Source organism: Pan troglodytes, chromosome 4, assembly GCF_028858775.2.
Source record: "Pan troglodytes isolate AG18354 chromosome 4, NHGRI_mPanTro3-v2.0_pri, whole genome shotgun sequence".
Classification (NCBI taxonomy): Eukaryota; Metazoa; Chordata; class Mammalia; order Primates; family Hominidae; genus Pan; species Pan troglodytes.
The window spans coordinates 140,485,553-140,511,171 of NC_072402.2; the positions used below are offsets into that span (position 1 = coordinate 140,485,553).

Here is a 25,619-nt window from a genome sequence, read left to right on the forward strand (position 1 = left end):
ACATTCATTTATTTATACATTTACTTATTTATTTTACAATTTTTTGTAGAGATGGGGGGGGGGTCTCGCTGTGTTGCCCAAGATGGTCTTGAACTCTTGACCCCAAGCAATCCTCTCACCTGGCCTCCAAAAGCTATGGATTACAGGTGTGAGCCACCATGCTCCATTTATGAATTTAATACATCAATTGCTTTCTTAATATAGATGGGACACCTCTGATCCCTCCTGAGTGAAAAATCCATGTTCCCAAGCACCCAGGCCTTCTATCCTATCACAAGGCATGGTTATCGCTTGTTTGCTTCCATCTCACCTAATACCACCAGCAGCTAAATTCATTCTGTTATTCATCTTTGTATTCTTACCATCTAGGCTAGTGCCTGCACATAGCAGACCTATTTAAAAAACAAACCAACCCAAACAAACATGAAGCCCCCACGTAGCTGAAGGAGGGCTGCTGGTTCCTAGACATAGAGATAATTTATTCAAGGACAGTCCCTATCCTCCAGGAGTTAACAATTCAGCACTAGACACCCTGTGGGACCCAGCCTGACAAGTGCAACGAGTGAGATGCCAGAATTGAGTCCTGCGGTCGAACAGAGGGACTACAGGGCCACGCACTGGGCGTGGGAGGTGGAGACGGCTCTGGGAAAGGATCCATTCATTTATTCTACATTTATCAATCACCGTAGCACACACAGCACATAGTAAGTGCTCAATATCTGTTATTAAATGCCAGCCACTGTGCTAGGTGCCAGGATGCAACAGCGGACAAGAAAATTGCAGGGGCACTTGCCCTCGTGGGGCTTACCGTGTAGCGAAGGATGACAGGCAGTAGACTGTCATCTTATTATGTAAAATTGTGCTAGATGCAGAGCAGGAAAATAACAGGCGGCTGAAATTCTAGTAATGATGTGAGCTCCTTTGGCTGAGGGGAGCCGTGGGCGGGTTCTGAGCAGGAGTGGCCGTGAGGGGGACAGACCGTAGGGGGCGGGAAGACTGCAGGCAAGAGCTGGTAATTTTAAGATGCAAATAACATTTTTCTGCCTGACTGGAAGAGGAGTGTTTGGTCGCTCGGGATTCTCCCGGAGCAGGGGGCTGTATTTTGAGTGTAAAATCGGTTGCCCTGCAGTGCAGGGCAGGCGGTGGTGAACTGCAGCCCTAGTCCCCAGGTTTTTCATGCTTGGCACATCGAGGCTCTTCGGCCCCCAGGACCAGCAGACTCGCCATGCGCGGCTCGGATTCGGGCTGGAGCAGGCGGGCAAGGTAGCGGGGGCGGGTGCACAGCAAAGCTCACCCCTAGGTTTCGGGGTCTGCAACGCTGGGAGGGCAAGAGGAGGCGGAGTTTGCGCTGCGGACCTAGGCGTTGGCGAGGGCCACGCCCCCAGCCGCAGACCCTGCCTCCAGGCCCCTTTGATTGGATCAAGACCGCGGAAGGGCCGGGCGTCCCCGGGCGGCCTGAGGGTCGGGCAGGGGAGGGTGCGCTGATTGGCCCGGCGGGGATTAAGTCATCGCTAGCAGGTTCGAGCGGCCCAGACACCGGCGGGGCGGCCGAGGCTGCTGTGAGAGGGCGCTCGAGGCTGCCGAGAGCTAGCTAGCGAAGGAGGCGGGGAGGAGGCGTCTGCACTCGCTCGCCCGCTCGCTCGCTTCCCGGCGCCGCTGCGGGTCCGCGCGGCGTTTCCTGCTCGCGATCCGCTCCGTTGCCCGCGCCCGGAACAGCAGCACCTCGGCCGGGTCCGAGCTCGGTTCGGGAGTCTTGCGCGCCGGCGGACACCGCGCGGGGAGTGAGCCAGCGCCACACCTGTGGAGCCGGCGGCCGTCGGGGGAGCCGGCCGGGGTCCCGCCGCGTGAGTGCTCTGGGCGGCGGGCGGCCCGGGCCCCGGCGGAGGCGCGCCCCCCGGCTGGGCGCCGCGCGCACCATGGGGCTCCCAGCGCTCGAGTTCAGCGACTGCTGCCTCGATAGTCCGCACTTCCGAGAGACGCTCAAGTCGCACGAAGCAGAGCTGGACAAGACCAACAAATTCATCAAGGAGCTCATCAAGGACGGGAAGTCACTCATAATCGCGCTCAAGAGTGAGTGTCCCGAGCCCCTCGGGGACGCGGCTCCGGGGCGGGAGGGACTGGGAGGTGGCGCTTAGCCCGGTTTGCCCGCGCGTCTGCCGGGTTTCTGCTCCCGGTACACTGGGGGACGGGTGTCGACGCCTCCGAGGCAGGAAGGATACGTAAAGCGGGCGAACCAGCAACCATCAGATGAAGAGAGAGACCCGTCGCTCCGCCTTTTGCGTTCAGGGATGGTCAGGAGGTGACCCAGCGCGGGTGGTGCTCTGGGGCAGCGCGGGTGGGCGTGGGCGTGCGCGGCACGCAGGTGTCCCAGGAGTGGGGCCAGAGTGCCAAGCGCGCCGCAGCCTGCGGGCAGATCCCATCGTGTCCACAGCTCCAGCTCCCTTAGGGGCAGAGTTGCTCAGCCTTGAGTGCCCAACCGTGAGAATGGAGCGTGCCCTGCCGAGGGGGCGCTGCCTCCCCTTGGGAAAAGGCGGGTTGTGACTGCTTCGCTCCCTGTACGCAGCTCCAGCCTAGTCAGGCCGCCGGGTTCCCTGGGTGGAATGCTTGGTTAGCTTGCGATTCCTTGGAGTATTGGCAGCCAGTAATCTCTAAATCTGGAATCAGTACGTGCGCAGGTTCTGATTCTTGTGTTTAGCAGAAGGTGATAGGGGTGGGAGTAGAGAATCAGAGTGTTCCTTTACTCTAAACTGTGGGCGAGGGTTTAAAAATAGAATGTACATATCCCAACTCTCTCCCTCTCCTGCTCCCAAGCTCTCCTTTTTACCTCTTCCGTTATCCTTGTAAAGGTCTGAGAAGGAATATCCATAATCCTCAGAAAGAAGTTCAAACGTATTTCAAAGATTCTTGGACCTTTTGTAAAACCATTTTTGCGTTTTTTCCTTTTGGTACAAGGGGAGAGATGCAATTTTGCATTCTGCTTCACTTTTGCAGAGCCAGGGAGTTTCTTTTTCTGGCCAAATAAGCGTGCTCTAGGGATGAGTGCTTTGGATTGTGAGAACGTTTTTGGTGCCTTTTCAGTCTCTCCATTTAAAAATAGCTCAGTCCATCTTTTAGTTTTAAGAATCAGGAACCACATGAAGGCAGATAGTGGAATTGTCTCTGACTCTGTTACTGTATCTGTTTCTGTGATGGATTTCTTAGTAGGTGATACCTTTCAGCTAAGAAATCTTGCCTTAGCAGAGTAGAGTCGTAGCTGTGGGAATTGTTCCCAGGCCTCTTTAAAGGGCACTTACAAAAGTCAGGTGCCTGAGATGTCATTTTGTCAGCTTGTTGCTTCTAAAAATGAAGAGAGAGACAATGGAATGCCAGGGCAGCCCAAAGTGCCAATCTTTTGGGATGAAATGAACACAGGACTGTGATGTGATGAGGCTTCTTAGAGGCAGATTCTTAGGCTGTGCCTTACCTGAAACATATGAACAGACCCTTCCTTTGTCAATAATCAAGGCCATTCTTGGTTTAGGGGATGGGGGTCCCTGGTTTGGAGTAAGTTAGGGGCCCACTTACAGGTTGGGCCCAGGAATTTTGATTGAACCTCAGGCTGGCTTTAGTGGGTTCTCTGCTTCACTCAGCAAACTTTTGGTGTGATTGTGGTGTACTGGGTACTGCACTGGGCACTAAGGGTGTAGGAGTGAATATTTTGCTACTCCTGTGCTTACAGAGGTGTACTTCATTCCAGGCACTGCTTCACATATAATTATCTCATGTGCTTAGATTGATTTTGCAAATGAGAAAACAGAGACTGGGGGAAGCATTACCTCTGAGTCACACAGCTCTAGCAGCAGGACCAGAGCTTTTGAATCCACCTGGTTTGAGCCAGAGATGGAGTCCCTGCCAGTGCAGAGCTCTTTCTTCTGCCCCATCTCACTTGCCCGGAATGGAACCTCTTGCACCAAGCCCTAGAATTTGGAATTGTGTTTTCTATTCTGGCATTGAATCTGAGGAGGGTGCGTTTGGGTGACTGGCAGTTTTCCTACCACTAGTTTTTGGGGGCAAGAATTCTTTGGTAGGAAGAAACATTGCAGTGATAGAGTTGAAGGGTTATTTAAGCTGTCTAATGGAATGGATCAGCCCTGTAATCTGGAGGAAAGACTGATGGGGATCTTGGTGTTCTGCTCTCTCTACGTCCAGCTCTACTAATGTATTCTACCACTACTAACTACTACTTGATCAAGTCAGGTGACCTCTAAAAATAGAGGGTGGAGTCAACCATTGTGTCCTGGATTTCAGACATTCCGATATCATGAGATGCTTGCTGCGTGGTATACTACTGTATTAATGTTTGTGTATTATTTTTCTTCAGTCATGTTTATTACATCTATAAACAGAAGTGTTTTCCCAGTACAACTTAGACATAAATACATAATTATATAAACACTGGGTTTAGATAATCTATGTTCTCTTATAGCTCTAAACTTTTGTGGCTTTATTTTATAGCCATATTTTATTTTATTTTACAGTTATTTTATAACTAGTATTTCTAGCTCTTTGGATTTAGCTTGGTTTTGAGTGTTAATCATAGGCGATAAAACTGTCCTCTAGGGATTGCCAAAGTTCAGGTAGATCATTGTTACTGTTACTTCCACTTTATGAATGAGATGCTGGCAATGGAGATGCAAATTCTTTATAGATCTAGATCCCGTAAAGGAGAAACATGTAGCAGGTGCTTGATTAAGTGAAAATATTGCCAGTTGTTTTTTAGACTCCGAGCCCTGGGTAGCAAAGACCAGCTAAGATTTTGTATTATCCTCTGAAGTTTTGGAGTTCTTTCTCCATCACGGGCTTTGAAGGCTAGAGGGACAGATGAGAGTGGCTGAATATGTCTTGGCTTTGTAAAGCAGCAGAGTTTCTTTTGGGGGTAGCACTGAATGATTATCAGTGATTATCTTTTCACTGAGTAATATAGCATTGAATAGAGAGGCCAAAAACCTGTTCTTGGTGTGATTCAGTAAGGTAAGTAAGTGGTTCATCCTCTTTGCCTTTCAAAGCAAGAGTAAAAAGGTCAGCACTGAGTTACATGCTTTAAAGCCTGTCACCCTTTCGTACTTGTTAGAATTAAACGTGGGCATTTTGCAATACATAAGCGCTTCTTGAATGGCATAAACTCTCAAAGGATGTTCGATGCCAACCTGCTTTGTTTAGGAGTAATTATGTTACTCAGAAAATCCTAATGGAACAAATGGATGTGGAGTTGGGTAGCAAAATATTTTCCCCAGATCCTTTGCTTTGCTTCAGTACCTTGTGAATAAAGAAAATCAAAGGCATTTCCTAATTATTTGTAAATGGTAGTAATTGACATTTTGAATATTACTCATACAAACATAAATGACAACAAATTAAATTCAAACAAATTTTTATAGTTTTTATATAACATTGGCTGAAAAACATCCCTTCATTTTACTCCATTCTGTGTTCTTAGTTGGACTGAAAAAATTTGCATCCAGTCTGTAGTTCTCAATTCATTGACTTTGGCTTAAACCCTCCTCCCCTGCACTTAAATCATTAATGGACTTTTTTTTTTTTTTTTTTTAAGAGCAGTTTTAGATTCACAGAAAAATTGAGTGGGAAGTGTAGAAAGTTCCCACATAGCGCCTCATACCTGTCCCTTCCAGTTGCCCCTATTTCTAACATCCTGCATTAGCATAGTACAGTTGTTATAGTTGATGAACCAATATCAATATAACATTATTAACTAAAGTCCATAATTTACATTAGGGCTCACTCTTTGTGTTGTACATTCTGTGGATTTTGACATATGTATAATGACATATAACCACCATCATAGTAACATACAGAATACTTTCACTACCCTAAAAATCCTATGTGCTCCACCTATTCATCCCTCCCTCCCCACTAACCCCGGGCAACCACTAATCTTTTTACTGTCTCTCTAGTTTTACCTTTTCCAGAATGTCATATAGTTGGAATTAAACAGTATGTGGCCTTTGCAGATTGACTTTTTTTCACTTAGCAATGTGTACTGAAGGTTCTTTCATGTCCTCTTATGGCTGGGTAGCTCATTTCTTTTTATTGCTGAATAATATTCTGTTATCTAGATGTGCCATAGTTTATCCTTTCATCTATTGAAGGACATTTTGGTCGTTTCCAAGTTTTATCAATTATGAATAGAGCCGATATAAACATTTGTGTGCAGTTTATATGTGGAAATAAGTTTTTAACTCATTTGGGTAAATACCAAGGAGTATAATTGTTAGATTATATAGTAATGTATATATATATAAAATAAAATAGTACGTGTAGTTTTTTTTAAGAACTGTCAAACCGGCTTTCAAACTGATTATACTGTTTTGCATTCTCACCAGCAATGAATGAGAGTTCCTGTTGCTCTACATTCTGCTCAGCACTTGGTTTTGTCTGTGTTTTGGATTTTGACCATCCTACTAGGTGTGTAGTGGTATCTCATTTAAAAAAATTTAGCTATTTCCTTATGACATATGATGTTTGGCATCTTTTCATATTGCTTTCTTGCCATCTGCATATCTTCTTTGGTGAGGGGTCTTCAGATCTTTTGCCCATTTTTATTTGGGTTATTTCTCTTTGTCGAGGTTTGTTTGTTGTAAAATATACATAACACAACGTTTACCACTTTAGTCATTTTTAAGTATATAATGCAGTGGTTTTCAGCATGTTCACCATGTTGTATAATTACTGTCTCATTCGAGAACATTTTCATAATCTCAAACTGGAACTCTGTTCCCATTAAACAATAACTCCCCACTTTCCCCTCACCCAACCCTAGTAACCTCTATTCTCCTGTCTCTATGAATTTGCCTATTCTATGTACTTCTTATAAGTGGAATTATACAATATTTGTCATAAATATCTGGCTTACTTCACTTAGCAAAATATTTTCAAGGTTCATCCATGTTAATAGCATGTGTTAGGATTTCATTTCTTTTCATGGCTAAATATCTTATTGTTGAGTTTTAATTATCAACAGCTGTCATTAAGAAAGACTATTCTTTCTCTTTTAAAGTCATAAAAACGTATTTTTTCTTTCCATTTCGTTTCCCTTCAGTATGATCACTAACACTTGGAATTGACATACCAATTTATCATGGTTGTCTCTCACAAGAACACTATATTTATATTTATTCCTTTCAAAGCAGTTACTTGCTTCAGGTCAGCATGTTTTTGGGGGAATTTTTCATAAAAGGTTAATTGAATTATAATTTACATTCCATAAAATTCACCTTTTAAGATTTTATTTTTTATTGTTTTTATTATTTGTAGAGATGGGGGTCTCACTTTCTTGTTGCCCAGGCTGGTCTCGAACTCCTGGTCTCAGGTGATCCTCCCGTCTTGGCCTCCCAAAGTGCTGGGATTACAGGCATGAACCACGGCTCCTAGCCACTCACTTTTCTTAAGTGTATAATTCAGTGGTTTGTAGTTACAGAGTTATGCAACCATCATCCTAGTCCTGTTTTAGAACATTTTTGGCACCCCAAAAAGCTTTCTCATGCTCATTTGCAGGCACTGCATTTTTGCCTGAAGCCTCATACAACCACTGATCTACTACTTTCTGTCTCTATAGATTTCTCTTCTCTGAAAAATTAAGCTAAATGGAATCATATAATATGTAGTCTTATGCATCTGGCTTCTTTCACTAAGCATGCTGTGTTTCAGGCTCATTGTGTTGTAGCAGGTATCAGTAGTTTGTTCCTTTTTATTGCTAGAAAATATTCCATTTTGTAAACCATAAGTTGTTTATCCATTCACCAGCTGATGATTTGGGTCGTTTCCAGTTTTTTGCTCTTATGAATAATGCTGCTATGAATGTTTGCATACGTGTCTTCATGTGTATATATGTTTTCACTTCTAATTTCATTTTTTACCTAGGAGTAGAATTTTGCTGGGTTGTATGGTAAATTTATGTTTAAGTTTAATTTAAACTTGTGTTTATTTAAAAAAACCTACCATACTGTTTTCCATAACAGAAGCACCGTTTCACATTCCCACCAACAATGTATGAGGATTCTGATTTCTCCACATCCTCGCCAATACTTGTTGTTGTCTTTCTTTTTGATTGTAGCCACTCTAGTGGGTGTGAAGTGGTATCTCATTGTGGTTTTAATTTGCATCATCCTGATGACCAATGAGGATGAGCACCTTTTCATGTGTTTGTTGGCCATTGGTGCGTCATCTTTGCTGAAATGTCTATTCAGATCTTTTTTTTCCTTTACTTTGTCCCATAAAACTTTTGATGATTAAGTGAACAGCACTTAGTATATTTTCTCCATTTGCCCTCTTTTGGGGACTATTTGTTTCCATGTGCTTCAACCTTAGATGTATTTAACTGATCAGTTTCAGGATCTCAGGAATTAGGAAGTGGTTCTTATGAGGCTGTGGTTCAGATTTCTGCTCTTGTTAGGCCAGTGGGCATCGCTCTGGGCAGATGCCACAGGCTGGACTTCCTAATTCTGGCCTGCATAAGCTAATGATCCAAGCCCTCTCAATGGACAAAATGAGAACCGGCCAAGGAAGAACTGTTATCACCATTGAGCTACTGCGGAAAGCAAGTTGTAAAGGGGACTTTGTTATCCTGTCAAGGTCATTGCATTTCTAAAAATCAGCCAGTGGAGGAATACTAACCTAGCAGTCAAAGTAGTTTTTCTAGATTTAAGTTTCTGAGTGAGCCTCGTTTTACCTTTTAAAATTATAACCCATTCTGTTTCAAATTATATATTTTTTGCCATCAGAAGAAGAGTTTCGTTCAGGAAATATGGAGACCCTGCTCTGCCTTTACCATGTCCTCCAGAGCCCTAGACTAGAGTAATGGCTTTTTGGATGGAGGTAACCAATGTAGGAGTCATTAGCGGGGAGATTGAGTGGGATGTTTGGGGGCCAGTGGCGCGGCCAGTTGTGACTGGAGCAGAGTGAAGGCGAATGCACAAAGAGATAGGCCAGGGCAAGGTCATAGGGATCTTGAATTCTAGAAAGGACTTAGAGTTTTATTCTAAGTGTGATGGGCAGCCATGGAAGGCTGTGCCATGATCGTACTCGTACTTTAAAAAGATTATGTAGGCAGCTGTGTAGAGACCAAGCGTAGTGGAGCAACAATGGAGGCAAGATGACCAGTAAGGAAGCTGTTGTAATAGTTGAGGTGAGAGATGATGGCACCGTGGGCTAGGGTGGCAGCATCACAGATGGTGGTCAGAGGCTGGGTATTTTTGGAAGTAGAGCCCACAGGATTTGCTGCACAGCATATGGGCTATGAGAGAAAAGAAAGAGGTCTAGAATGATTCAGATATTTTTGGCCCGAGCAGTTATGTGAATGATGGTACTATTTGCTAAAATAGTTTGCTTGGGAAGGATTAGGTTTAGGGGTAAAATTAACAATATGAATGAATGACCTAATCTTATAACGCAAAGACAAAATATTATGACATGGATAGTTCCTGAATACATTCTCATGCAAGCATCAAAGAGTATAGACTTATACAGTGTAAAAGCACCCCCTTTTCCTAGCTAACAATAATTGTTAGCAGTTTGGTATGCATTTTTTCTTGTCCTTTTTCTGTGTGTTTTTTTCATAAATGGGATTATACTATAAGGATTATTTTGTGTTTTGCTTTTCCAGTTGATCATTTGTCTTGAAGACCTTCCATGTCAGTACATGCATGTAGTGCATTCTTTTTAATGACTACAGAGAGCTTTATGTGGATATGCCATAGTTGGTATTTACTCAGTTTCCTGTTGAAGGATATTTGGATTGTCTCTGTTGTTCACTATTAGAAGGCATGCTGCAGTGATTATTTGCACACCTGCTTTTGTGTGTGGATTCCAGCATTTCCCTGAGATGGATTCCTTCAAGTGGAATGGTTGCTGACTCCAGTTTTTACAAGCCGTTTGACATCTGTTGTTTAGGTCCTTTGCATCCTTGTAGCCGGTTGATAATTTGGTGCTCCTTTGAGTATGTTAGATTGTTTCTGAAGCTTAATCTTTTGGTTAAATCAGAAGCATCCTTAACAGACCCTTCTGTTAGACACTGACACTGATTTTAAAACAACCAAGGGATAGAAAAAAAAAAAACTTAGTGTGTGTGTATGTGTGCCAGGGAAAGAGAGATGACAATTAATTGGATGTGTCCCTATTAGCCCTGGAACTGCCCGATATGCTTTCTGAGTGGCATGTTCTTATAGGTCAGTTGGGAGATGGGATGGGGCTTTGCCCATATCTAAGAGTCTATTCTAACCTCCAGGCTCAGGGACTAGGAAGGAAATCATGTTTATTTAGGGTGAGAACAACAGCATTAGCAGCCAGAGGAATTTTTACAAATTATAGTGACTGGGGTTTACACATTTTTGTAGCAACTCAGAATGGAGAGAGAGGAAATGGTAAGGAAAACAGCTTGGCAGTGTGGGCCACGAGCTGTCATGGCATGTTTGTGTCTGGCTCATTTCACCTTGATTGGAAGGCACAGAATGCTGCCCTGGGTGAGCTGGAGACTGGGCAGTTTCCTGCTATATTTAGAAAGAGGAGATTCCTGGGGTTAGGGTGGTGTGTGTGTGTGTGTGTGTGTGTGCGCCAGATAGACAAAGGTTTGAGGGGTTTGTGAATTCCACACCAAACTGTTAACTAGCTGGTTTCTCTGGGCCAAGCCAGTAGCTACTCTTTGACTCTTGCTGCTGCCACACAGCAAAAGCTCAAAAAACTCCTATTTTATATGGTTTGAAAAGATACCGCTGGTAAGTTTCAAAACTCATCTGATCTTGCTGTCACATCTGCTTTTAAGTTTACTGCAGGCTAATTTGAACACTTTGAAAATATGAACTGCCTCCTCCTCTGAGACTTCAGATAGATCTCCAAGCTGACTGAGTTGAACTTTGGCTGTTTCTGTGCCAGGGAGACTGTCAAACAGATAGGACCAAAGCCTTAGCAAATTCCTGACTGCGTATCTCGTTATCACACTTGTGGGTCAGGGGTAGACAATGAATATTAGTCAAACAAATAAAATAAGGCATTTTTACTTTAACTCATAGCTATGTTTCTTTTTAAAAGGGTTGCCTAAATAGGTAATACCTATAAGTGGTTCATAATTCAAAAGAGACAAAAGAGAATGTGAATATCCCTCCAATGCTTCCTGTCTCCTGATCCCCACTTCTTCCTCTGGAGGCATGATTTTTTTGGTTTCTTTGGTATTTTTCAGACGTAATTTATACATGTGCCGACAAATACACATACACATTGTGCCATATGTGCTGTTTTACCCTTTGCTTTTAATATATTAGATATTATTCTACATTGGTACATAGAGAGCTCACTCATTGTTAGATTGCATTGTATTCTATTGTATGAATTAAATATAGTGTATGTAACCATTCCCCTAATAATAAACATTTAGATTATTTCCAGCCTTTCACCATTGCAAGTAATGGTGTTGTGAACATCCTGGCACCTCTGGCATGAGGCACATGAGTGACAAATTCCTAGAAATGAAACTGCTGGACCAAAGGGTATGTACATTTTTCATTTTAATAAGTATTTCATAACAGTGTTTCTGAAAAGTTCTAAGTGAACTGAATTTGATAAACCATGATTTTAGAGTAGGAAGGAAACTCACCATTTTAGACAGTTTATTACAGAATGGTCTCTGTAAATAAAACGATACTTAGAATTTTCTCCATTTTCCCCTTTCCAGTTTGTATGTATTGTTAATTCTGGGATTAAAAGCCACAGCAAAAATCATTCCCTAAACTGAGACAGCTGTACCTAGAAATCAGTTGAATGTAGGATCCCAGAGACCTTGTTTGTGTTCCTAGTGATGGTGCTGTTGAGTTTTTATCTTTGTGCGGTGCGTGTAACATTCAGGAGATTCGGCAGGTTTGTTGAAGGAGGGCAGTCTTCTGCCTTCTGTGACCAGAGACCATGACTCTGGTCTAGGGGACACTTTGCCTATCATAGAAGCTTCCCGGTGGGCACTGGAATTCCTGGGAGCTGGTGAGGGAGTGGGGAGTTTTGCATGACATCTCTCTCTCTGGCAGCTTCTCCTGCAGTGCTTAGCACTTTTCCCTGATAGAGGACAGGATCATGCCACATGTCCTCTGCCATCTCTGTTCCAGCTCCTGTTGATGTAGAAGGCTACATTGGCCAGGTTCCTGGCATGAAGCAGGCACAGTCCTTGTCTCCTAGATGCTCACTGTTTTGAGAGGAGGCAGGGAAACAGGCAGCACACAGCACAAGGGGGAGATTGCTAGCAGTTTAAAAGGGTCTCTGGGGGAGGGAGCAGAGGCCTGTGGGAAAGGCAACTGAAGGCTTATCAAGCCCAAGGGGGCAGTGTGGTCACTAATGATCAGTCATGTGAAGGGTACCTCTGTTATTTTTGCCCCACCTCACCACCATTTATTTACTTTGAAAAAAGTCTACTCATTACAAAATACATTTATTTCAAAAAGGAGCTTTTGAACCTGCATTCAGAAATTGCAAGTTTGATATGGTTAACTTTTTTTTCTAAATACCTTCAAATAATTATTAAATCATAATCATTACATTGAAAAGTATTTGTCATTGTATTGCCTAAAATAATCCCATATTTCACCAGTGGTATGAGAGTCATTCTCTTCTTAACACTGTCCCAAGGCAGAAGTATGTGAGAGAATGGACACCATCTGCACATCACACCCGGGGGAAAAGGGAGGGGAGCAATGCACTCCTTAGGCTTGGGTGCAGGTGTCTGGGGCAGGAGGCTGTGTGCCAGGGAATACAGTCTGCTGAAAATCTGTTTTAGTCAGTGGAATCACAATTTGAATATTCAAATAAACACTGATAAGTTATAGAGTGGAATGCAGAATTCATGGCTTTTTTTTTTTTTTTTTTTTTTTTTTTTTGAGATGGAGTCTCTCTCTGTTGCCCAGGCTGGAGTGCAGTGGTATTATCTTGGCTCACTGCAACCTCCGCCTCCTGGGTTCAAGTGATTCTCCTGCCTCAGCCTCCTGAGTAGCTGGGACTACAGGTGCGTGCCACCATGCCCAGCTAATTTTTTGTATTTTTTTTTTAGTAGAGATAGGGTTTCACCGTGTTACTCAGGATGGTCTCAATCTCCTGACTTCGTGATCTGCCCGCCTTGGCCTCCCAGAGTGCTGGGATTACAGGCATGAGCCACTGCGCCCGGCTGATTCATGGTGTTTTTGAGAGTAGATGATCAGGTGTGGATGAAGAGAACACATAGTCAGCAGCATAGTGCCTGAGGAAGGGATGACAGAGGAGTTAGGGGCATCTCCAGAGTTTCCTTCTTGGGCCTTGGGAGGATGGCTGAACTGCATACAGGAGAGGAATCGTGGTGTGTGATGGGGGATACAGAGTGAAGTAAGGTTTGTCCTTGCTGAGTTCCTGCAGGGCATGCAGGTGGAGACACCCACAAGGCTGTGGGAAGCACAAGTCTGGAACTCTGGAGGAAGATGAGGGCTACAGGTATAGATTTGGCTCTCTCCAGGTGGTATTTGAGGCCCTGCGAGTGACTGAATCTATAAGAGTGAGACCCACGCAGGGGTCCTTAGCCTCTGCTGTCCATTGAAATCACCTGAGGAGCTTAGGACTCACCTTCAGAGATTCTGATATAATTTGGCTGGGTTGCAGTCTGGGCATGGGACATTTTAAAAACTCCCCAGGTGATTCTAATGTGCAGCAAGGGTGAAGAACGCCTGGCATGGAGTGAGAGAAGAGAGTGGAAGCTGAAACCATAGGGAGCATCCACATTTAACAGGTGGGTAGCAGAGAGTTGGAGAGACTTTGATGACTTGATGTTTCATCCTGGCCAGTTTAGGTGAGGACTGTTTGGAGGCCTTTGGATTTGACCTTTGGAGATGAAACTGGAGAAAGCAGCATAAGTGCAAGGGAGGATAGTAAATATCTATTATACCTTACAATATTATTGTGAGGAGCAGCTGAGATAATTGTAGATATTGTGTTTAGCAGTGTAAGCAGGCTTGTGGTAAGTGACCTGTTATTGGAATCTGCCTTTAGAGTGTCCTTGTAAGATAGTGGTTCTTAAAAGTGAAGGTGTATAAGAATTCCCCTAACTGCAGATTCTCTGGCTTTACCCAAGGAAATGCTGATGCATGAGCTCTAGGCAGGTCTGGAAACCCGAATTTCCTATACCCCCGCCCCCACTCCCTTCCATCTCACCCCAAGTGATTTGCATGGTGGGAGTCCTTGGACCACACATTAAGTCTAAATAGGTCAGAAGAGATTCTGCATAAATCTAGTCCCCAAATCCTGTTCTTCCTTAATGTGCACAGCTGTGCTCTCCAGCCTCATGTGGGCACATCTCAGATATCTGGAGGGTGTTTGCATTACTGCAGGCCTAGGAATGATGCAGGAGGGTTTCAGAAGCGTAAAAGTTCTAGCAGCTTGAGAACATGTCAGCCAGTGTGGCTCCACGCCTGGGATCCAGTTGTTCTGTGAGCTTGGCCTGTGAGCGGGAACCCTTCAGCAGCATTGCCAGCGGATGTGGGGGAGCTCCTGAAAGGAAAGTTTTGCTCCTGGGCAATCACAGGGAAACTGTATTCCCACAGTGAGTCTTGGGTGCTCTTGTCAGGGTTAAAGTCATTTGGGGTCAGAGCCTGTAATTATGTTTCACATTTTTTTTTTCTTTAAAAACATTCAGGAAGCATAATGAGCTGGTTGAGCTGTTGCACAGCAAGGGGAACTCAGGATCTGGGGAGAGGAGGAGAGAGACTGGCTGATGGCTCTGGAGCTGAGATGCCTTAAACCCAGAGAGAGCTGATCTCCCCCTTCTACCTGGAGGTGCCCCTGGGCAACTCATTTCTGGCAAATACTGCTGTCTCTGTTCTGATCTCAGCTGGTTCTCACCCTGTTAAAGCAGGGCTGGATGACTGGGCAGACCACAGCTGCTGCTGGTGTGATCCCAGGGTGTCACCACCAGGAAATTAGTGCTGCTTTCACTCTGCTGTTTGCTTCTTAAGAAAATCTGTGGGTTGCTCTTCCAAAAATAAGGTTTTCTTGCATTTGTATCTGACTAGTGCACTGAAATGTTTGACACAGACTTTACCGTGGGCGACTTACCCAGCAGATCATCAGCCACACCACCCCTGCTGTGGACAATATGTCATTGTGGAGGCCCGGGCAGGCACTGGAGACGAGTGCCTCAGCATCCGTAGGCTTCGGTATCCAGATGCTCCTGCTGCATCTGTGTCTGCTGGCCAGGCCTTGCCGCAATCTGCCGGCCTTCTGACTGAAGCTGTCCTGAGCTCAGTGTGCAAGGTCAGCAGACTACCATGTTGCCAGCTCTGTTTAGAGCAGCAAGATGGGTTTCTCTCTGGAAAGAAAGCCTGTTTCCTCTTATGTAGCCAGCATGCTTGTAATGGGTTCCCCAGCAGGGAAGCTCTGCTCCATTGCATAGGAAATTGGAGTGGAACTGATAGCTTTTGGCCTCTGTGTCTTTTGGGATATAACTTTGGCTTGCTTCTCATCTCTCCCACCTCTCCTGGCCAGCTTAACTTCATACCATACTGCAAGGAAAAGACACAGCCCCATGGGGTTTGCTTGGGATTTTGTGCTTGAAACCGTACGTAATTTGTACATGAAGATGATCACCAGTTGAAGATAACTTAAATTTTGCTTGTTTTCCTAAGGAGTCTAATCCTTACTGCCCCTAAACTGAGTCTCTTTAAGAAAGACAATTTAAGTGTTTTTTGATGGTTAAGCAAGAAACTTGTAAAATGTCAAACTGGAGAAGGATGACTCATATCTCTTAATGTGCCGCCTCAATCAGCCATATTACTGAGCTCCCCAAATGGGCAGCATGGGGGTAGGCGATGGTAGGCAGAGACCATGGACGATGTTTTTTGAAAACAGCTTTTTTGAGATACAATTCACACGACACAATTTACCCATTTGCAGCATACAATTCAATGGCTTTTAGTATATGCACAGGATTTTGCATTCATCTTCACGATTAATATTAGCATATTTTCATCATTCCCCCAAAGCAATCCTGTAGTCCTTAGCTAATATCTGCCATTCTTTCCATCCCTACCTCTCATCCCTAGGCAACCACTTCCTTAGGATTTTTTTTTTTTTTTTTTTGAGATGGAGTCTCGCTCTGTTGTCCAGGCTGGAGTGCGGTGGTGCGATCTCGGCTCACTGCAAGCTCCGCCTCCCTCCTGAGTTCATGCCATTCTCTTGCCTCAGCCTCCCAAGTAGCTGGGTCTACAGGCACCCACCACCATGCCCGGCTAATTTTTTGTATTTTTAGTAGAGACGGGGTTTCACTGTGTTAGCCAGGATGGTCTCGATCTCCTGACCTCGTGATCCGCTCGCCTTGGCTTCCCAAAGTGCTGGGATTCCTTAGGATTTTTAACTCATGTCTCCAAGTGTGGCACTCTCCTATCTGCTTTGTCTCTTGATCTTGTGAAGCCACATACCCTTTTCCTTCAGTGCATCCAAACAATTTGCAGCTCCTCAGAATGCTGCAGTTCCAACACCAGGATGTTCCGACCTGGCACTGTTCTTGCTCTTCACACATTCTTGTCCTCTGACAGATTTACTAGTGCAACCTGACTAATGCACACTCACTGCCGAGGGGGCCTATAGGCCTCTGGTTTCACACTTCTTTTATCTTGTCTGTCCCTTGGTGTTGATCTTGCTTTAGGGAGAGTAATTGGAACGAGAGCATGTTATTTCTGCTTGAGAATGGGTACCCCAAATCCAGTAGGTAGATGCATTCCTTCATTTCTACAGAGGAAAAAAATTTCCAGTACTATCCTGATTTGGCTGGTTGCACTTCAGGGTTTCAGCTTTAACCATTTTAGGGACTATTGACAAAAGTAAACTTTTTACATGCTGAAATGGTGATGTTTGGGGGTGTCAGTGGTCTTAACAGGAAAGCCCTTCTTCTTCACTAGCAACCTTGCATTGTTCTAGGAAATTCCAGTCCAAATGTAGAAAGTGTGTTTTCTACCATCTGTATGTTTTCTCTTTCTCTCATTTGCTTTCCTCCCTTCTTTTTCTTTCCCTTCACCCTTCCCCACACACCCCCATCATTTGTTCACTGTGTCTGGCCTTCTACCATCTCTCTCTTGCCTTGCCAAAGGACCAGGGAGGTGACTGATCCCCGGTATTTTTTTTTTTTTTTTTTAAATAGACAGAGTCTTGTCTTGTCACCCAGTGTGGTAGTACAATCATAGCTCACTGTACCCTCAGACTTCTGGGCACAAGCAATCCTCCCACCTCAGCCTCCCAAGTAGCTGGAACTACTGGCTTTTGCCACTATGCCTGGCTAATTAAAAAACATTTTTTTTTTTTTTTTGTAGCGATGGGGGTCTCAGTGTGTTGCCCAGCTGGTCTAGAACTCCTGGCCTCAAGTGATCCTCCTGCCTTGGCCTCCCAAAGTGCTGGGATTACAGGTGTAAGCCATGGTGTCTGGCCCTAATACATTTTTTAAAAAGTTAATTTCTTTAAGAGTTGGGGGTCTTCCTTTATCACCCAGGCTGGAATGCAGTGGTGTGATCATAGCTCACTGCAGCCTCAGACTCTTGGGCTCAAGTGTTCCTCCCACCTCATTTTCCTGAGTAGCTGGGACTAGAGGAGCATGCTACCATGCTCAGCTAAGTTTAAAAAAGTGTTTTTAGAGATAGGATCTTGCTCTGTTGCTCAGGCTGGTCTCAAATTCCTGGCCTCAAATGATCTTCCCACCTTAGCCTCCTGAGTAGCTGGGATTCATCCCTGATATCTCAGTTATGGAGAAAACAAAGCCTTTGGTAAATGGAAATGACGTGAAACAGATTTCTGGAGTTCTAGAATTTTTTTTTTTTTTTTTTTTTTTGAGGTGGAGTCTTGCTCTATGCAGTGGCATGATCTTGGCTCACTGCAACCTCCGCCTCCCGGGCTGAAGCAATTCTCCTGCCTCAGCCTCCCGAGTAGCTGGGATTACAGGCACACGCTACCACAGCCGGCTAATTTTTGTATTTTTAGTAGAGACGAGGTTTCACCATGTTGGCCAGGCTGGTCTTGAACTCCTGACCTCGTGATCTGCCCGCCTTGGCCTCCCAAAGTGCTGAGATTACAGGCATGAGCCACTGCGTCCGGCTTGGATTTCTATAATTATAGCTAAAATGACTCTCAGCTTTGAGGTGACTAAGACATTCTGGTTCTAGAGAACTCTTAGTCGGACTGTGAGTGGTCTCATCTAGGTGAACAGCACTGTCTAGGGCTCCCTTTCCTGTTATACTTCCTGTGTTACATTTCAGAGTGAGAGGATGTGCTCAGAACCAGGGTGGGCACAGAACATCTGGCTCACTGCTTAGCCGTTCTGATGGGTAACATTTAGTGGCTTATTTTCTACCTCCCTAGTGGGACCTCATGACAGTGTCAAGTGTCCCATTTTTATCATTGGGGTGGGAGAGTGCCATTAAAATGGTCTTTAACAAAGTAGGTCAATAATTTATATTTCAAGAAGGGAAATTTGGGGACATGGAATGAGAGCATGTTATTTGGGTTAGTTGAACAGCTCCAGAAATAATTACGTATTTTCAGTGCCTATTAGGGACCTAGAAACCTATTTGGGGAGGTCAGGAAACTGGGTATGAGATCTGAGTCTTTGCAGGTGCTCGATCTAGAATCTCCAGGGAGAATGTATTTTGGACATAAACAATGAGACGTGGATAAGATGGATGGCTTACATCTCCCTCCCTTGGACAGCCAAACCCACAGCTGACAAAGCCACTGACAAAGCCAGCAACACCAAAGGAGCAGGCTGACCCTTCTGCCTTCTCCTGACTTTCTGTCTACATAGGTTAGTCATTAAAAGGAAAAAAAAGCAATCCAAAAACCTGTATTTTTTCTTAGATAACGTGATTATATAGACAATACATATTCATTAGAGAAAATTTAGAAATTACAGATGGATAAAATAAAATGCAAATTATGCCTATAGTACTGATTAGAGATTGTCATTTTGGTTTTATAGTCTTTTCAACAGTTCATGATCATCCCTATGTATCATTAACTACTCTCTAAGATGGTTTTTGGTGGCTACATAATACTCCAAGTATATTGTGTGAAGACTTTTTGAACTGGTGACCTATTTTTGGATGGTTAGGTTGTATCTCTCTCTCTTTTGTCCATGATTATTAACCAATTCTTTTTTTTTTTTTTTTTAAGACGGAGTCTTACTCTATTGCCCAGGCTGGAGTACAGTCGCATGTGGCATGATCTCGGCTCACTGCAACCTCTGCCTTCCAGGTTCAAGTGATTCTTGTGCCTCAGCCTCCCCAGTAGCTAGGATTACAGGCACGTGCCACCATGCCCAGCTTATTTTTGTATTTTTAGTAGAGATGCGGTTTCACCATGTTGGCCAGGCTGGTCTCGGACTCCTGACCTCAAGTGATCCACCCACCTTGGCCTCCCAAAGTGCTGGGATTACAGGCACGAGACACCGCGCCCGGCCAATTAATCAGTTCTTTTAAAAACAGCTCCCATTTCTCTGCTTGCTTCCCGACTCCCACCCCATTTTTTTGTTGCTGGTTTAGCAGAACCTTGGGGACAAAGAGAAGATACCTTACCAGAGTGTCACAGAATAACACATTTCATATGTTGAAAGCATGATTTAAATTTATTTGAACCATACTAATAGTACAGTTGACCATCTGTATCTGTGGGTTCCTCATCTGGGGATTCAACCAACCACAGATCAAGAATATTGGGTTGGGAAAAGAGCATCATTACTGAACATGTTCAGATGTTTTTTCCTTGCCATTATTCCCTTAACAATACAGTACAACAACTGTTACAGAGCATTTACCTTGTATTAGGTATTATAAGTAATCTTGAGATGATTTAAAATATGTGGGAGGATGTGCTTAGGTTATATGCAAATACTATGCCATTTCATATCAGGGACTTGAGCATCCATAGATATTGGTATCTGTTGGGAGTCCTGGAACCAATGCCCCACAGATACTAAGGGACAACTGCAGTAGAATATTTCCACCATTTAAGTGTTTTCTGTGAGTCAGATGCTTTTGTTAAGTGTTTTATAAACTTTATTTCATTGAACCTTCACAACGGTCTTAATGAGATATGTACTGCTCTAGTCATTTATAGACTAGCAACGGAAGCATAGAGAGATTAAGTGTCTCAGACAGCTATAAAGTGCTGTTGTCAGAATTTGAACCTTGATCTAATGCCAACCCTTTTGCGTGGAACTATTGTTATACTGCTGACTATAAATTGTTAGCCCAGCCCTTAAATCTTCTGTTTTCTCATTTACAAAATGGAGACACAAGTGCTTACTTGGGAGCATTGGAAGAGTTAAATGGGGTAGCACGTGCAAAGCAGCAGACACAAAAATGTAACAGCTATTGCTACTCTAATCACTCATTATTTTCACCTTTTGTGAGATAGTATAGACATTTAAACAAATTGTCTCTCTGCTGTCTCTACATCTGAATCTCTGGCTTGCTCAGTGGAGATAAATCTTCATAATTATCTCTGGAAATTAGAGTAGACCTCGTACTCTGGCCAGTATTATATTGAATTTAATCCAGATGTCTTCGTTTTAATCTATCTAGTCACAAGATTCTGCAGTCTTTTCTGGACTGTTTGGGAGGCTGAGTTATCAAAAATCATTATAAAAGCAACAACATCACATGAGAGCCCCTCCCATCCCAACCCATCTCACTACCCAGAGGTGATTACTTAAGAGTACTTCTTTGAGTCTAATGTAAGTATCTGTTGTAGTACTTAACAAAAAGTTGCCTTATTTATATAATTGTTTGTGTTAAGGACTGACCTCCATTCGCTGGTCATGAATTATTTCCGTTCTCAGCACTAAAAGTTTACATTTCCTTGCACCCCCACCCATACACACTCCTGCCACTCAGCAGACTCGAACACTTGGGCGGTTCTGGGGTAAACAACAGCACAAGACACTCCAAAACATATCTAGACTGGGTTATGATGGGATCTAGGACAAGGGAACCCTTCTTTCCTTATGTATCCAGGACCAGGGCACTCTTTCTTAATCTCTGCTGAATTTCTGAAGTAATTTTAGTTATAACAACCCACATAAGAAGCTGATTGCCCTAGAAAGGAATCTAGAACTGGGGACTGGTAGAATTTTTTTTGAATACAAATCAAGATAAGGTGTTTATTAATCCAGTCAACAAATGTTTATTGTACTCTAGCTGTATGGTAGGCATTGTTATAGTGTTGAGGGGTTAGCTTTGAACAAGATTAAATTCCAGCCTTATGGAGCTTTTGTTTTTGTGGGCAGACAAACAAGTAAACAAGTAAGCAGGATGCTAGTGGATAGTGTAAAGTACCATGATGGAAATAAGATAACACTGAGTGATGGATGGTAGAGGGTAGAGGCAACTTTAGATTATGTAGTCAGAGAACACTTCTCTGAGGGGCTGAATGACCTTCCATTCTGGGCCTATAGTTGGTGACCACAGTGTTGAAAATTGTAAGGCATCCCTTTATTAAAGGAAAGACTCTGCTGGATAGTATTTTTTCCCATCGTATTTCTCCTATTTTTGTAGGCAGAATGATATTCTTACTCATTGGAATCATGACCACCTGGAACCTTAGTGATCTTGGTAAGATAGAATCCATTTCTTACATGGCAGGCAGACCAATATTTTAGAAGTCATAAACCTTATTCCACTCTTTCTCATCCAGAATTTCCCAGTGGCTTCCCATGCCATTCGTCATACAGTTCAGACACCTTACCATGGTTCATGCGGCCTTGTATGATCAGGCGTCTGCCTACCTTACCTAATGCCTCTCTGACCTTCCTCTTTCTACCTCACTGTGCTTAAGCTTGGCTGACCTCAGATTCCTCTGATGCTCTGAGCACTTTCCCGCCACCTTCTCTTACTGTTCCTCTGGAATGCCTTTGCTACAGGTTTTTATGTCATCAGCTTTTCATCCTTCAAGTCTCAGCCAGAGGTCCTCTCAAAGAGTCCTCCTCTGACCACCTGACCTAAAGTCTCAGGTAGCTGTCCCATCCTTCCCCTTCTATCTCATTACCCCATTTAGTAGTCTTTACGGTACTTCTCACCCTCTAAACTCCCTGCTGCATGTTGAATAAATGATGTCGAATGTTCCTTTAAAGGGCCCTTCTCAACCACTTGACTTTTTTCTAGAAGCAACTCTAAGTGTGGATGGCCTCAAGCATCAAGCATCTCTTGGTTCTCCTTAGGGTTTATTTTGCTTTAAAGTTTTTTTTTTTTTTTTTTTTTTTTTTTTTTTGAGACAGAGTCTCGCTCTGTTGTCAGGCTGGAGTGTAGTGGCACGATCTCGGCTTACTGCAACCTCCACCTCCCAGGTTCAAGCGATTCTCCTGCCTCAGCCTTTTGTCTTGGATAAACCAGGTGTAACTGCTCTGATAGGGTGGCATCTGGCTTCCTTTGGGGTAGCCCAAGAAATGATGAGTTAAAAGAAGCAAGAATCAGAACTAAGTGTAGATTAATGCTGTCACCAGCCTCCATCTCCTCTCCCATTCTTTTGCCAGTGTGCTCATTCTGTTTCTCTCTTAGGTCTCTATTGCTTTACTTTTATCAGGTAGGGGAAAGGGGAGAGAAATTGAATGTTTCTAAATATCTTTCATAAGTAGCAGTATGCAGGAAGGCCAGGTCTGCTTGGCTGGGCCAGTTGACTTTCGGTGAATTGATGTGTTTCCTAATCTTCACACCTAGAAGAAATGGACTGATGGCTGACTCTTAAATTGACAAAGCCGTTTGTTTGTGTATATGAAACTGCTTTAAAAAGAGAGATTTTGAATATTAGAGTATATATTCTCCTCCCTACCCCTCACATTTAAAGGTGTTAAGTTGGCCGGGCATGGTAGCTCATACCTGTAATCCCAGCACTTTGGGAGGCCAAGGCGGGTGGATCACCTGAGGTCAGGAGTTTGTAACCAGCCTGACCAACATGGTGAAACCCCGTCTCTACTAAAAACACAAAAATTAGCCAGGCATGGTGGCACGCGCCTGTAGTTCCAGCTGTCTGGGAGGCTGAGGGACGAGAATCGCTTGAACCTGGGAGGTGGAGGTTGCAGTGAGCCGAGATCACAACAAGAGCAAAACCCATCTCAAAAAAAAAAAAAAAAAAAAAAGGGTGTTAAGTTTTGACAAATCAGTTTAGTTATAGTGGCACAAATGGGAAGGTATACTTTATAAGCCTCCTAATCAATTACAAAGTAGTCATTTTTCACTTTCCTTTAAAATTAAAAAGAAGTTTCTCTTTGTCCATATTTCAGGCCTCTCATACATTGTTTGCTGACAGCGTTTCTGTGTTGGAACCACATCTCTTGTTCTTCCAGTAGATACCCTCAGGGCATAGTTTCTGCACAAAATTTATCTGAAATCTTTAGTGACCTTTTGCAGGATTTAATATCAGTTCATTTGGATAGTTCCACATGCATAAATGGGCCTTAACAGGAATTTAGCAAACAAAAGATAGTGCCTCCCATACAGCTTATTATTTTTTAGGCTTGCTAAGTAAAATTTAAGCAGAAGAGACTGTCTCTGTCTCTCTCTTGGGCTCAGTTTCTGTGTTTTTTGTGGAACACTACCATTCTTAGGTAGAGTGGGTAGGGAGAGAGAAGGAACAGCATCACCTCTTCTCTATTTTTGCTCACACAGATGCCCTGTTTGGCGACATCTAAGCACTAGAGACTTATTGACCCACATTTTTTTTCCTCCTTCTCCTCCAGGGTACTGACCGTGCAGGGATCTAGTACCACAGTTACTTCTAAAATGTGTTGCCAAATGTAGAAATCTCTATCCCCATTGACTTCTCAGTTGGAAATTAGTTCATGACCTAGAGACTGAGAGCACCCCGGCTGTGCTTTCAGAGCAGGAATCCTTGGATGTAGCTGTGGAACGAGCAGCGTTGGAGGATTTGAAAAAATCCTGGACCTGAAGCGTAAGCTGGCCTGTGTTTCCCTGATGTGCCCTATGCCTTTTATTGTGCTGATTTCTACTATCTTAATAAATAGTAACATTAAAGTTCTTTCTGTGTTCAAAACCTTTTCCTTGTTTTCCTATCAAACTGTTTTTGAAAGCCTATTTCATCTATTTTGAGCAACACTGATAACTGATGTTCATCGAAGGCAGAAAGGTTGGAGGAACTTTGGCCAGTGTGGGGCAGACAGAAACCCATGGGTATTCCCCTTAGGCATCAGGGGCTTTGTCAGCTGCATTCTGCCAGCTTTGTAGAACAGCATGAATCCGCTCCTGCCCTCGAGTAGTGGGACCGCAAACAGTACATGGTGCATGACCTGGAGGCCTGACATTCGTTCCTCTGCCTGTCCACTGGAATGACCAGGCTGAGGCTGGTCGCCAAGCAACCCTGGACCTAAAAGAAGCAGGAGAATTTGCCCACTGATTGTTATATCCCTTTGCTTTTTTTTTTTTTTTAATCTATCTTTCTTTAGAGGCTTGAGGGGTCGTAGCTTTGGTAGGAGGTGATGAAGCATGCTAGTTTGAAACACTGATGGTGAGGCTTAGTGTTTTAGTCTCACTGGTCCCAGCTCTAATCTGATCACTTGGTGTTAAATTAGGAGGCCTTAATGTCTCTCTGAGAGCCCCAGAGAGATGGAATAGATGGGGAAAAGAGAGTTGAACCCCTTCAGGTCTCAGTATGGACATGGAGTATTGGTGAGGAGCTTTGCTGACAGTGAAGGCAGTGCTAGTTATCACCATTCTCTCAGTTGGTTTTATTTATTTATTTTTTCTTTTTCTTTTTTTCGAGACAGAGTCTCACTCTGTCACCCAAGCTGGAGTGCAGTGGCATGATCTCGGCTCACTGCAACCTCCACCTCCCGAGTTTAAGTGATTCTTGTGCCTCAGCCTCTCGAGTAGCTGGGATTACAGATGTGCGCCACCATGCCTAGCTAATTTTTGTATTTTAAGTAGATACGGGGTTTCTCCATGTTGGCCAGGCTGGTCTTGAACTCCTGGCCTCAAGTGATCTGCCTGCTTCGACCTCTCAGTGTTGGGATTACAGGCATGAGCCACCATGCCCAGCCTCAGTTGGTTTTAATAAGTTACGTTTGTAGAGGCGGTGCTTTCTTCTGGCCACACCAAACGGTATTTTCCATGGTGAGAGAGAGAAGAACCAATCCAAGCGGCTTAAACAGAAAGGGAATTTGTTGTGGTACATCTCTGGAAAGCCCAGTGATGTTCTAACTGAAGACCTGCCAGACTCTCATGACTCCAAAGGATATCAGCAGGCCCTGGTCTCTGCATCTCTCAACTCCACTCTTCTCTAGGCTGGCGCCATTCTCAGGCAGTCTTTTCCTTCACATTGGTGGGATGACTTGGCCAAGATTTTGAAGGGAAGCCCTCAGCATGGTTCTCATTGGCTCTTTGTTGAAGCCTGTGCTCATCCTTGAGATAATCCCTGAAGCCGACCTGACCCAGCCCCAGAGTAGAGTTGACAGTGGGTAAAATAAGTGTTCTGAAAGTCAGGGAGGGATGATTTCCCAGAGGAATACTGGGGTGCTATAAATACAGAAGGAGGGGGGACAGAGGCCAAGGCAATGCAGTTACTCCACACTGGCATAAGTAAAT

At 43.9% G+C, this 25,619-nt stretch overlaps 1 protein-coding gene across 26 annotated transcripts in view; it reads left to right on the forward strand.

Moving 5' to 3' along the window:
- Nucleotides 1-1,527: 1,527 nt before the first annotated feature.
- Nucleotides 1,528-25,619, forward strand: part of ARHGAP26 (Rho GTPase activating protein 26) — a 458,375-nt gene continuing 434,283 nt past the window's right edge. For 13 of the 26 annotated variants that reach the window (XR_010157343.1, XR_010157344.1, XR_010157345.1 and 10 more), the window contains exon 1: nucleotides 1,530-2,070. Coding sequence is in view for 17 of the 26 variants with exons in the window: in XM_001154393.8 (XP_001154393.1) it covers nucleotides 1,917-2,070 (154 nt within the window). In the remaining 9 variants the exon portion in view is untranslated. The other 13 variants (XR_010157347.1, XR_010157346.1, XR_010157348.1 and 10 more) reach the window with 4 other exon arrangements.